We start from the raw sequence: 13293 nt of genomic DNA on the forward strand, positions 1-13293 counted from the left end.
TTTCTACAAGATGGCGCTCCACCGCATTACAGTAATGAACTCCGGGAATACCTTTGTAGGGCAGTATCCTGGTCGATGGATTGGAAGGGGTTTTTCTTGGAAACCCAGAAGTCCAGGTCTTAACCCCATGGGCTTTTGCTTTTGGGGGTTTATGAAAGAGAAAGTGTATTCTGTAACAATAGAGGACGAACATCAATTGAGGGTTAGAATAATTGAAGCTGCAAATCAATTTCGTCAGAAAAATATGATTTTTCAGCGCATTCTGTTTTCCTTATTAAAACGATACCGAATGTGTATTGAAGAAAATGGGGGTTATTTTAAACATTTATTGTAGTATCACATTTATAGAGGTTATATACATTTTTTGTACTTGTTAATTCATTTAAGCCATTTATTTAGTTGCACGTAATTAATTAAACGGACCGTATCTCAATAAAAACTGTTTTTTGAAAAAAGTGATAGGAGGCAAAAATTTTTTAAAAATAATGTGTTAAACAAAAGTTGTTTGTGTACTCAAAAGTTTGGGGGGATTTAGGACTGCACACCCCCCTTAAAATTTTTCTGTGCGCTTAGATTTTGTTGTTTCTCTTTTATGAAAAATGCTTTCAGAACTGAAATGAATTTTTATTTTGTAACTTCAAAGGGCTGTAACTTTTTTTGTGTACACTTTTGTAATAAGGTAAGTTTTTATGACATACCTTTTTGAAACACCCAGTATATTAATAGCTATTATATAAGCTTTAACTTTCACCAGGACTGTGACCAAAGTCATGTTCCTACCACAGCTTGCTTTTCTTTATACTTTCCAAGAATAGAAAATAAATGGACAACATGAAGGTGTTCGAGTATATAAAGTAACACAACAATATTTACCCTTATCTAAATTTTTCATAAATATGGTATTTATTTTAACTTTACAAATTATTGCTTTGCTTCTAAGGCAGTTTTTATTTATTTAATTTTTTATGTTGTATTTGCTGTCCTAAATATGATCTCATATTGATAACTGTAATTTGACCATTTCTCCTAAATCTCATCTCTTCATTGTCCAATCTGAATATTGTGGTTTACAGCATAGGAGCACAAATAGCAGAACATATAAAATTTAAAAGGGTATTTACTACTATGCTTTCGACGACAGATTGTCCACTTAATCTTTAGGGGTATTATATGAAGTTTGGTGTATTATACGTGCTTGGTTTTAAGGAAGTCCTATCTAGGCAACTTTTTTAATATAATTTTTTAACCAGAACACTATCAAAAGTTATTGCCAAAAGAAATATTAGGCTAATTAAAACAACGCAATACTTTGTGATGTAATGATGTAATTGTAATGAGTACTAATGAACTAATATATGCAAGTTGTAACTTCTGTCAGTTGTACATTCATTTCTTGCTATGCTAGGCCTATATATTCTCAGGTAGTCATTTTTTATTGTCATCGAACAAACCAAGTACCTGCTGTCCTAATGGCTACTAAATGATTAAACATTTAAAAAAAATCAGTTTTATTTGAAATGTAAAGATTAAAAACGATATTATTACATAAAGAATCTAAATCTAACAAATATTTCACTATAATTTTAAAACACATACAAAAATACATATTATCAGTTTTAATAAAAAAAACACTTGAGTAGTAGTATACATATATAGGATGAGCTAAATTACAAATTTGACATTTATTTCAGATTTACTTTTGAAGTTATCTTTAAACAGTAGTTATACTAAATTATATGGGATCATCAAGGAGTTACCAAATGATGATCAGTGATTTACCAAATGGTCGTCATGAGATTACATCTACGTATGTGCTATTATATCGTCTTTAATAAGGTCTGTTACAATTGCAGACGAAACGCCAAGAAGGAACAATTCCAGATCATGGTCAATAGATCACGAATATAATGTACCATTATATGAGGGTTGGTTTTTAAATATCCCGACGGTGTTCTGTGGCATTTAGTATGATGGTTAGAATCTTTTATAAAATAAGATTTTCAATATCCGCTGTTAATCTTGGATTTCGTGAATTTAAATGTAAGGGTAATTAAAATTGTATGAAAGATGTACACCTATATTTTTACAAATACAGTAGAACCTTTTTAAGTCGAACCTCAATCAAGTTAAAAACTTCCAAAAACTCCAAAAAATATTTTGTTCCCTTCCCTTCAAGCCCACAACCTCCGTTACTTGAAATCTCACCCTAAATAAGCAGACATAATCAGTGAGTCCCTACAACCCATTTTGGTATATATTTTCCCTGTATAACTCGAAAAATTAATTTGGACCTCTGTATCTCCAACACAGCAATTTTTATTTTCTACTCTTTACAAACTACTAATTTGAAAATTATTACATACCTATGTAATTTGAAGAAGGAATTTAAGAACTTGTCGACAAATGTAAGTACACTATTGTTTCTTTGAAACCAATTTAGGGGTATACAATACATAGGATTATCACTTAAGGAATTTATGACTCATGTTAACACATGCTTGCTTGCTTGCTTGGTTAGTTGTTTAATTTTATTATTTCTGATTTCTTTTAAACTTTAGCGAAGTAAGTCATTTATTGTCAATTGAAAGTTGTCACAAGTACTTTGGTTCCACCGCAATACACATCAATTTGTACAACAGTTTACAAATAAAATTTTTAAAACAAGAGTGCTGTCAAACGTAAAAAAAAATTTTAAGTTTCGCTGAAAAGTTAGAAGTACTCGAAGTACTGTGAAAAAAAGAAGAAATATATTGCTAAACAATTTGGCCTACCAATGAGTACTCGGTCAACAATAATAAAAAATTAATCAAAATCTGGCTGGCAATGGGATAAGACAGATGTAAGATGTAAATTGGATCTGGAAGATCAGATAATAGAACAAGTGATGGAGTTTAAATATCTAGGCGTTACATTATCTAGCTGCGGAAAGATCAAAACTAAAGTGGAAGATCAAGTGAATAGAGCAAACAGAGCCGCAAGTTGCCTGAATCACACAATATGGAGAAATAGAAATATCAGCAAAACTGTCATCAGACCAATAATGACATACGCGGCAGAAACCCGACCTGAGAGGATAAAAGGAATCTTAGAAATAGCAGAGATAAAAAAAAATGATAATAAAATACTATGGGACAGAGCTACAAGTACAGATATACGACGTAGATGCAAGGTGGAGAAATCAAGGACTGAGTAAGAAATAGAAGAGTAGAATGGAATTATCATATAAGCCGAATGACAACAAATAGGGTAGTAAAGACGGCAAGAGACGTTTACCCAATAGGAAGACGATCAGTAGGAAAATTACAAAAACGATGAAACGACAACTTACTGTAGGCACATTGAAAAACAGACAGAGTCATATCTACATAAAAAAAAGAGAAGAAGAACAAAATCATCATGAAAACAAAACAAAATATGTAAAAATTTGTTAGCGTCAATGGACCACTGTTACAATAAAAAGCCGAAATATACTCTAAACCATTAGGAGTGGCTAATTTCAGGGGGCCAATAATGGATGGTATAAAAGTTCAAAAAGAAGACAGACATGAACTTGCTTTTAAAAAAGGTTTATGGGAAGAGTACACGTGTCAACATTGAAACTTGTAACAAATGAAAAAGTGAATTACAAGATTTGTTACATGGTTACGGACCTGACAACATCTTCAATGCTGACGAAACGAAACTGTTTTTAATGTCTTCTTGATAAGACTCTAACTGTTAAAAATAATAAATACAAATGGTGGGATGCATATCAAGAAACGTTTGACTATTCTGCTAGCACCAAACATGTTGATCACAGAAAAACTCTCACCATTAGTCATCGGTTAACAAACGTTGTTTTTTAAGATATCAATCACTACCTTTGAAGCAAATATAAAAGCATGGATAACGTTTGCAATTTTCGAGAACTGGCTCATAAAAAATTCTTGATAATTGTACACCCCACAATGATATCCACAAATGAAAGCAGTTAAAATCCAATATCTTCCTGCCAATACATCAAAATTATTTCATATGGATCAAGGTATCATTAAAAACTGTACATTATATCGTAAAGAAGTTGTCAGGAACATTTTGGATAATATAGGTGTATTGCAAGCCACGAGAATGGCTGATAAAGCTTGGCGAAATGTCACTACGATTACTATAAAGGTCTTTGTTACAAGCGATGAAGGATATACGACTTCTGAGGTATTATCTGGCGACGAAAATATCGATTTTTCACAAAATCGAGTATCTCAAAACCGATACTAGTGATTTAGACGCCATGAAAGACTAACGGCCGGTTTCCGAAACGTTATTCAAATCTCCAATCATGTAATCAAGTATCAAATTTGATCAATTGTTAACTAGCGACAGGTTTCCGAAACGAAAATTATGGTAAAATTACGTGATCACCGATTATAGATTATTTGACATACGATTTTACATGGAAACAGTAGAATCGATTGTAATCATTTATTATTTCTATACGAATTGTTCTTTATCTTGCTCTAAATTAAGAAAGTAATGTTGCTGTTTCACTTTACCATCATTCCTGTTTATGTGTAATCTGCAATCTGAAAATCAACAAACAAACATAACCTAACTAACTAATAATTTTGTGTCGTTCGTTAATGTTTACCTATTTGTCATTTATCATCTTTAATTCTTAAAATAACCCTTTGTAACAATATTTTTGGGTTCTTTCTAAACAACAGCTTTTTATAAAACACCTTAGGTTTATGTATCTTACAACGTAACCAAAGATTTTATTTTATTTACTTACAACCATTGGTACATAACCAAAGATTATAAGATTAATCGTCCAAAAATCTCAGATTACCTGACAAGCTAGTATGACAGAAGTTTGACATAGATAAAACGATAATTAGCGTTTCGGAAACCCAAAATACTTCTGACAGGCTGTTAATCATCGATTATTTGCTTGTTAGATTAGTTAATGTGTGTTATGTGATTGAAGTTTGATCGATGTTTCTGCAACTCAAAATGCATTTAATCGACTGTTAACAGTAGATTACCTAATTTTGATAATGATCAGCCTTTCGGAAACCGGCTGTTAATACTGCATGCGCTCTATGGGTTTCCATCAAAGAGGCAAGAACAGCATTGAATACTTGTCGAAATTTTCTAGAGCAAAACAACAACTCTGACGATCAAGAATTGTCTGCTCTTTATACCTTAGATAATGCTATAGATTAAGAAAAACCGAATTATCTAAAGCAAAAAATACTGACTCTTTAATTCATATTTTTTATTTTAAAGAATGTTTTGACATAATGTTAATATATAATAAATAATAATATTTTTGTTACCTCTGCAACTTAAATTTTTATTTATTTCACCTCTCTAACTCAAATTTGCTAAGAATTAGCAAATCTCAACATCTTTATATCGATTAAAAATCATGCTCAACTTGAAATCCTCCATAAGTCAAAAATTCTATAACTCGAATTTTTTGGCGTCTCTCTTGATTTTAGACTTATAGAGGTTCTACTGTATAACAAACTAGGGTCGGAAAGGGAACGGTGGCAATACACAAAGTTGGTTTCACCAGAAAGATTAAGCGTGTAGATGCAATTTGGTTAAAGATTCCATAAACAGCAGACTGGTATACTAACATTTGTATTTATAACTTAATATATAATTATAATATTCTGTTGAAATATGGCACCACAGGCTCGTAGAGCAAATCAAACCAACAAAACAAACCTTTAAGGCAAATAGGTTCAGTCGCCTACCCTTTAATATAAATAAAAGATTTTGTTTGATTTTTAAAGATTAAAAAATTTGTACGAGATGAAAGATTTCCTAAGAATATTGCTGCAATGAAAATATTCCTTCTTCTATTTTTGAACCTTTATTTGAAATTTTTTTTAAAATAATGACCCAATGCATTAAAATGAAAGGAGAATCAGTAGTTTGTGAATCAATAAAGTTACAAATAGTTTAGAATAGTTTTTGCTAAACAATTACAGAACAGTTCTACCAAGTTCCCAACAACTTTTCATAAAGTCGTAAAATACAAAGTGATAATATACTTCAACTCACCCTTTCTATGTAAAAATTGAGATCTTGTAAAAATCACACTAATAAAATATGTAACATTAGAGATATTATCATTTATGAGGTAGGTGACAAACTATTTCGCAAATAAAGTCATTATCGAGTACAAAAAAAAAAGCTTACAGAGAAAAATGATTGGACATATTATTTAACTAGAGTTATAGAATTAGGTCATATAATTCAAAAGTAAATGATGCGTGACCATAAAATAGAAAATAAAAGTATAAATCAATTTTTGTCAACAAAGAACGAACCGTCTAGAAGATCGTCTCTTGACAAAACAGACGCCTACAAACTAGTCTCTTGACAAAACGGACGCCTACAAGCTATAACAGCGAACATATGTGAGTATTACAAAAAAGTGATAATCTGCAACTAAGTAGATAAACAGGTATACACAATACTACAATGGATCAAACATATAATTAAAATCATATGAATAATAGCGATTAAAAACACACAAAAATAAATAAAAAATTAAATACATAAAACACGACATACAAAACTCGATTTTAGAGGAAGTAAGAGAGTCTTTGAAACAACGTCAAATATTGACAAAAAATGAGTAGATGACACAGGAAATCCTAGACCCAATGGAAGTTCGACGGAAACATAAAAATAGAAATATTAACAAATACCGCGAAATCAACAAACTCATTAAAAGAAAAATTAAGCAATCCAAAGAATCTTGGCTCGAGAATTTATGTAAAGAAATTGAAGACCTCAAAAAAATCACAAGTTTCAACCTCCACAAGAAATTTAAATATACCTCCGGAATTGGGAAACTGAAAAATACTTACGTATTTAAAAACGCAAACGGACAAATTTGTGATCACGAACAAGAGTGCAAAGAATGGGAGAGATACATCAGTGACCTTTTTGATGATACTTCTCGAGAAAATGGTACAGATACACATTCTACCTAAGACAACCAGTTAGACAGAGGTCCCAGAATACTGAAATCAGAAGTCGGAAGAATCAGAGAATATCAGATCACAATGTTTTCTTGATTATACAAAGGCCTTTGATAATGTTAGATGGGACAACGTATGATACCTATCTGATGAATGTCTTTGTAGAAGGGGAAGTACGCCAAAGATGCGTTTTATCTCCCTTATTATGTAACATCTATTCAGAGTTCATAATGCGTGAATCTTTGATGTTTAGGAGAGAGGAGTAAACCTAGGCAGATTCAGGATATCTAACTTGTATTTCGCAGACGACACTATACTTCTAGCGTCTACTCCAGAAGAAATTACTAATTTATTAAAAAAACTCGAGGTAGAAAGTGCTAAGTTTGGACTCATGGTTAACTACAACAAGGCCAAAATCATGGTTATTGATCGCCAACAACAGTTTCCTGAGACCCGAATTATTGCGGGATACGAGGTAGACTCCTCTATGATATATCTTGGAGCTCTTGTTAACAGTTGGCAGTTGTGAACCCGAAACTAGCATGAGCAGCAATGACTGGAATAGTCTGGCGTAATCTTCACATTACTATGACAAACAAGAAGAGAACCAATTCAACTTTGGCCTTTTTCATATTTTACTATGCATGCGAGACATGAACAGTTAAAGAATCAGATAGACGACGCATAGACGCTTTTCAAAGGTGGACATGGAGACGACTGCTTCGAATTCCATGGACGGGGCGCCGTACGAATATATCTCAGTTCTTGATGAAATTAAACCCAATCAGCGTCTCTCCAGTACTAGAATTTTAAAGTTGTCCCAAGAAAGACCTTAAAGTCAACACCAACGCGGCAGCTCTTCACAGCGACAGGCAGACATTCCGAAAAAGCTTCATAACAAACAGTATACTAAGGTAGTACATGTAACAGATGACCGCGACCAGTGGAGAAATATCATTAATCAAACTATTCGAGCTGTTGAAGTCAATGATGAACCACAACACATCTACTAAGATGTTAATGACTATGATGACGACGTACTTTTCAGAAAGATCCCTGCACAATAAAATAATAAGCTCTCATTAGTTACGAATTTCACGAAGTGACTAAAATAGGTAAGGCACATAATGTAACTAACGGTAAAAAAAATGACTATAATCTCGTCGGAAATGACGAAAAGATAAAAAAGAAACAAGGAGAGTGTAACTAAATAAAGATATTATAATCAATGGATACAAGTACCAGGCACCCAAAATACAACTGGAGTAAATCATAAATATGGCATAGGTTGCAATAATGCATTACATATAAAATGCTGCACACACGAATAAAGTAAGCATAAAAATAATTGAAAATTTACAAAAATATATTCACAATGCCGATACTACATATTTGTCATTAGATGACTTTCGATAAGCAAATATTTTACAATTAATAAACACGATTCAAGATCTAAATTAATCAGTCTCAACGAGAAAAAAAAAACAAAAGAGTTTTTTCGTTAAAACTTACTCACTCAAAAATAATAATATCTTACTGCACTGAGTACTAAGGATAGACTACAATTGTCAAAAAAATTATGTCTATTGTTCACATTCATGCTGTCCAAGAAGCCAACATGTAAGAATCCAAAATAATTTTAATCCTGGACCGCAGTATCCTTTTTTTATATAAAGTGTCGCTACTTTTTAATAAAAAGCTATACATTAGTTAACAGTAGTTGATATAACCAATTAGATAAACAGTTACGGTACCGCAAAACCTCACCCGGTATTAAAACATTATTGTAATAGAGCAATGTTTTAAGTTATTGGAACCGAAATTCAAAGATGCATACAACTAGCAATAGCAGCAATTACTAAACTAAACGAAGTCTGACGTGATCGTCCCAATATTATGACTAAAAAGAAGAGACTCGTTTTTAACTTAGTATTTTTCATATTTTACTATGCATGCGAGATATGGAAAGTTAAGAAATCAGATGACGCATACACGCTTTTGAAATGTGGTCGTGGAAACGACTCCTTCGAATTCCATGGACGGCTCACCGTACAAATATCTCGGTTGTAGATGGAATTAAACAAAATGAGCGTCTCTCTAGTACTGTTTACTCTAGAGTTTTAAAGGTCTGTGGTCAGACCCACCGAAGTGATCACCAAATGGAGCAGTTGGTGGTTCAAGGAAGGCCTCATAAAGCTTCATGAAAAACAGTATACTGAGGTAGTACATGTAACAGATGACCGCGACCAGTGGAGACATATCATTCATTAATCAATTGATGAACCATAACATATCTGCTAAGATCTTAATGACTATGATGATATTGGCTCAGCTAATGGTTAAGTCCACAGTCAAGAAAACCACCGAACCACATACCACCGAACATAATCATGTGACGAATAGGGAAGGTCCAGGTCTCTGACCATGGTGATTCGAATCTATGGAGTGAGATATAGTAAATTTATGTTATAAAAATAAAACTGAAAATATTAACAATTATAAAGGTAATGCTTTTGAAATGTGGATAAGGAGACGGTTGCTCGAATGGACGGCCCGCCGTACGAATATCGCGGTTCTAGATGAAATTGTCTCGTAGTAAGAAGAGACAAACTTTACCATTATACAATTAACGGCACAATAAATATATGATGACTACAAACAAATTGATCGAGAGTAGTGAGACGATGTAAAGAACCGCTATTTCGTGAAGCAACCCGTGATGTCTTCTCGTGGAGCTACTTCCAGGACGCTCTCCTTAGCATTTTATTACAAAGAAAAAAGTAATACAACGCCAGTATAGAAGCTTTGAATGATTCGAATAGAAAATTTGGTAAAATACGAACAAATATGAGAACAATGGGCACATAGGAAAAAACGACAAAGAGTATCCACTCTAAGAATTTTTAGAATTATACGTCAACACAGTTAAAAAGAAAACGTTTAGATGATATGCTTTGCGATTACCGAAAGTACTGTGTGAACGAAACTTATTTATTTAAATAGTTTTTAATAGGATCACTTGCTTTATTTAAAATAAACCAAAAGTTCCGAATTGTTTCCATATTTTCTTGTTACATCTAGACATATTTTGAAATAAATATAGCTGGGTTTACTATAAAAGAAAATCTTATATTGTGGCATATCAGTATACTAGTCCCAACGTGGAAATTATTTAAGATAGCGGTCCAAGTTTAACATAACATATATAAAAACTTAAATTCTAAAATATCTAACCTTCCTACAAAAAACAAATCTCAAAAATATATACGAAATTTAGAAAAAAGGTTCACATTTCAGTGGAGACTACTATATTACAATCTCTATATAACAGTCTGTACATATTCTGCACCATGATTATTATAGGAAGATATGGGAAAATTTACAAAGTTTTCTAATATTACACTTACTTACTATTTACTATTTAATACACTATAATGAAAATACTACGAAATTTTATAAAAGCAAATTTCGGGTCTTGTGAAAAATCACTGCAAAATTAAAAAAACCGTAATAGAAACAACTTTTGGCGAACGTGTATGATTCCGAGTATGATGACAAATATTGAAAATGAATTATACACAAGTGCAAATTTGTTAAACCAGAAATATCGAAGGAAAAATATATTATGAATTTATTCTGGTTAAAAAAAAAACGAAAAAAAAAACTCAAATTCGGAAAATGTTCGTTTGGCGTATTTTTAACCTGTTTTATTGGTTTCATGTGAGTACAGCCATTAGTCATTAGTCAAGATCATTAGTCGGGAGAAATTACTAAATTTAACAAAGAAGCTTCAAACAGGTAATATTTGCTGGTAAAGGTTTGTCGTACATTTTAAACAAAACTAAAAACTTACAAATAATAATTTGTAGTGCTTGCCATAGAGATGGACTTAGCAGCATATTTTGGACCAGCAGTTTTGTTGCCAGAAAATTTTCGGAATTTTCACAGATTTTCGGAAATGTTAACCAATATTGTTTTTTGGTCCGAAACATTAGAAAAGAAAATGCACTGCTCAAAGAAGCGAAACACAGATTTTAAAATATGTGAAAATAAATCGCCGTTTACATAAAATTTCCCAATCTGAAATTGTATACAGGGTTTATTGCTAGTCTTCTTCAACCATTCTGTTTAACAGTGGTGTCAAACTTAAATTGTTTCAATGTCAAACATGGACAACTGTCCGACTACTTCAACAAATAAATATGTATCTGGAAAACATGTAGACTGAGACGATTAAAAATTAGTCTATAACTGATTATAAACTTGGCGTTTAATTTATGGAAATTCGTTCTTAATATTAAAACACAATACCGTTTTTTTTTTAAATTCCACAAAAATAATAAAATTTACCGTTTTATATTCGGTAATATAACAAAAGTTTTGCACACCAAAATTTTTATAACAGTTAAAATTTATTTCTGATTTCAATTTGTTCAGAGATAACAAATGTCGAAATGTTAGCAAAATATGACATCAATGTTGGACATATATCTTCATAAATATCCGGAAAATATTTTTGTTTATAAAATTAATTGTAAAGAATGCAATTTGATATATATTGGACAAACATACCAATATCTACATAGAAGGATTTTGCACACAAACACAGTGTACAAAAAAAAACAAAATAAACACTACAGTCCTAGCCAAACGTTATCCAGAAATACCCATTCTTTTGATTTTAAAAATTGACAGATTTTGGAAAAAGATCAAAACTACAACAAAAGATGCACATTCGAGGTGATTCATATTAAAAATATCAAAATTCTATTAACAATAAGACTGATATCAAAGATCTTTTCTTTTTCATTCCATGTTAAACTATAAAAATGTGCAGACACAAAATATAACTGTGTATTGTGTTTAAGTAATTCAAGTGCTCACTGAAAATGACAAAATAACCGAAACGTTTAAGAAGTGTTTTATTTATAACACACCGAAAAACTCAGTATATCATTATCATTTTCATCATCATCTTGTCAGCGTATTCTACCCATTATGGTGCAGCCTTCCTTATATAGTCATTCTTCATTTTTGCCCACGATTGTCTAATATTTGCTTTTCTGTGCCATGTTGTACCAGCTTGTTTCCTTATGTCATAGTCCCATCTTAAATTTGGACGTTTTCTTAGTCTCTTGAAGCCTCTTGGATACCACAGTGTAATTCTAGTGGACCATCTATTGTCAGTTCTTCTCGCTAGACTTTTTCCCGGCCAGTGCCATTTTAAATATGGTGGGCACGGATGTTCACCGAAATAGATTATTTACATTGTAGATAATGTGTCTAAATAACAACGAGAACAGAGATATTGGAAGAACTAATGATCGAAGAGAGAGACAGCAGTAAACATCTTAGAGGAAGAACTCACCCGCAGTGTACAGATTGTATTAACATCATCGACCTAAGACCGGTTCATTTTCCCGCTTCTAATAATTATTATCTAATTTCAATATTATTATCAACTTCATTATCAATTCATATTATCAATTCCTAGAGTGTTTGTTCAAGTTTCATTAGTCCATTTCTAATAAAAAATTGTTACAAAACTTAATTACAAATGTGCATTCTAATAATCACAGTGATTTAGCACTGGAACCGAAATTCGAACCTACAATTGATTTTAGTATGCATCGAGTATACTTAAGTAATATATAGCTCCTTTAAGTGTAAAGTTCTAACGTGTGCGTTGAGATTATCCTTCCTTTTAGACTTGTAATTGCATCCAAGTACAAAACATTCGAACGATGGTTGTTTTCCACATTCGTATTTCCGATGGCGACTCAAAGAGTGGGAGTACTTATACATTTTATTACATATATCACACTGGTAAAATTGGTTCTCGGACTTAACTCTTACTTTTACGTCTGGATAAAACACTAAAACAAAAAAACGTTAATACCAAATCTACTAATATTAATGGTAAGACTAATCATCAGATTATAAGTTATCTTATAATTATTCTAAGAATGGGCAAAATATTGTTTTTTTTTCTAAACTAAAGAAATTTTCTTAGATAATAACTACATTAAGAAACTAAAATTGACTGACCGCAATTATGCTACGGGTTTTTGTAGGAAAATGGCCATACTATTTATTTACTTGCAATTACTTAAAAACTATGAACTAAAAATTACTTAGACAAGTTCAACATCCTAGTAGTCGATGAGACTAAACGTGTATAAATCTTGTTATGCATTGAGGAAATCAGTTATAGAAGATTATTGATATTTTAAATAATATTAGGTATGCTTTAAATATTGTAAATATTTGAATTAGTTAAACACAGATTCATTGATAGAAAACATCAAATTAT

At 31.7% G+C, this 13293-nt stretch overlaps 1 protein-coding gene across 24 annotated transcripts in view; it reads right to left on the reverse strand.

Annotated features, from left to right (window-relative positions):
- The window catches only part of lola (longitudinals lacking), a 604955-nt gene that overhangs the window by 276979 nt on the left and 314683 nt on the right, over nt 1-13293 (reverse strand). The window contains exon 5 of one of the 24 annotated variants that reach the window (XM_072526355.1): nt 12606-12856. The exons of the other annotated variants lie outside the window; for them this stretch is intronic. Coding sequence (XP_072382456.1) covers nt 12621-12856 — 236 coding nt within the window. The 3' untranslated portion in view covers nt 12606-12620. Of the gene's footprint in view, nt 1-12605; nt 12857-13293 lie in introns of those variants that run through there. 24 annotated transcript variants of the gene reach the window in all.

The sequence above is a fragment of the Diabrotica undecimpunctata genome, chromosome 3 (genome assembly GCF_040954645.1).
Source record: "Diabrotica undecimpunctata isolate CICGRU chromosome 3, icDiaUnde3, whole genome shotgun sequence".
Classification (NCBI taxonomy): Eukaryota; Metazoa; Arthropoda; class Insecta; order Coleoptera; family Chrysomelidae; genus Diabrotica; species Diabrotica undecimpunctata.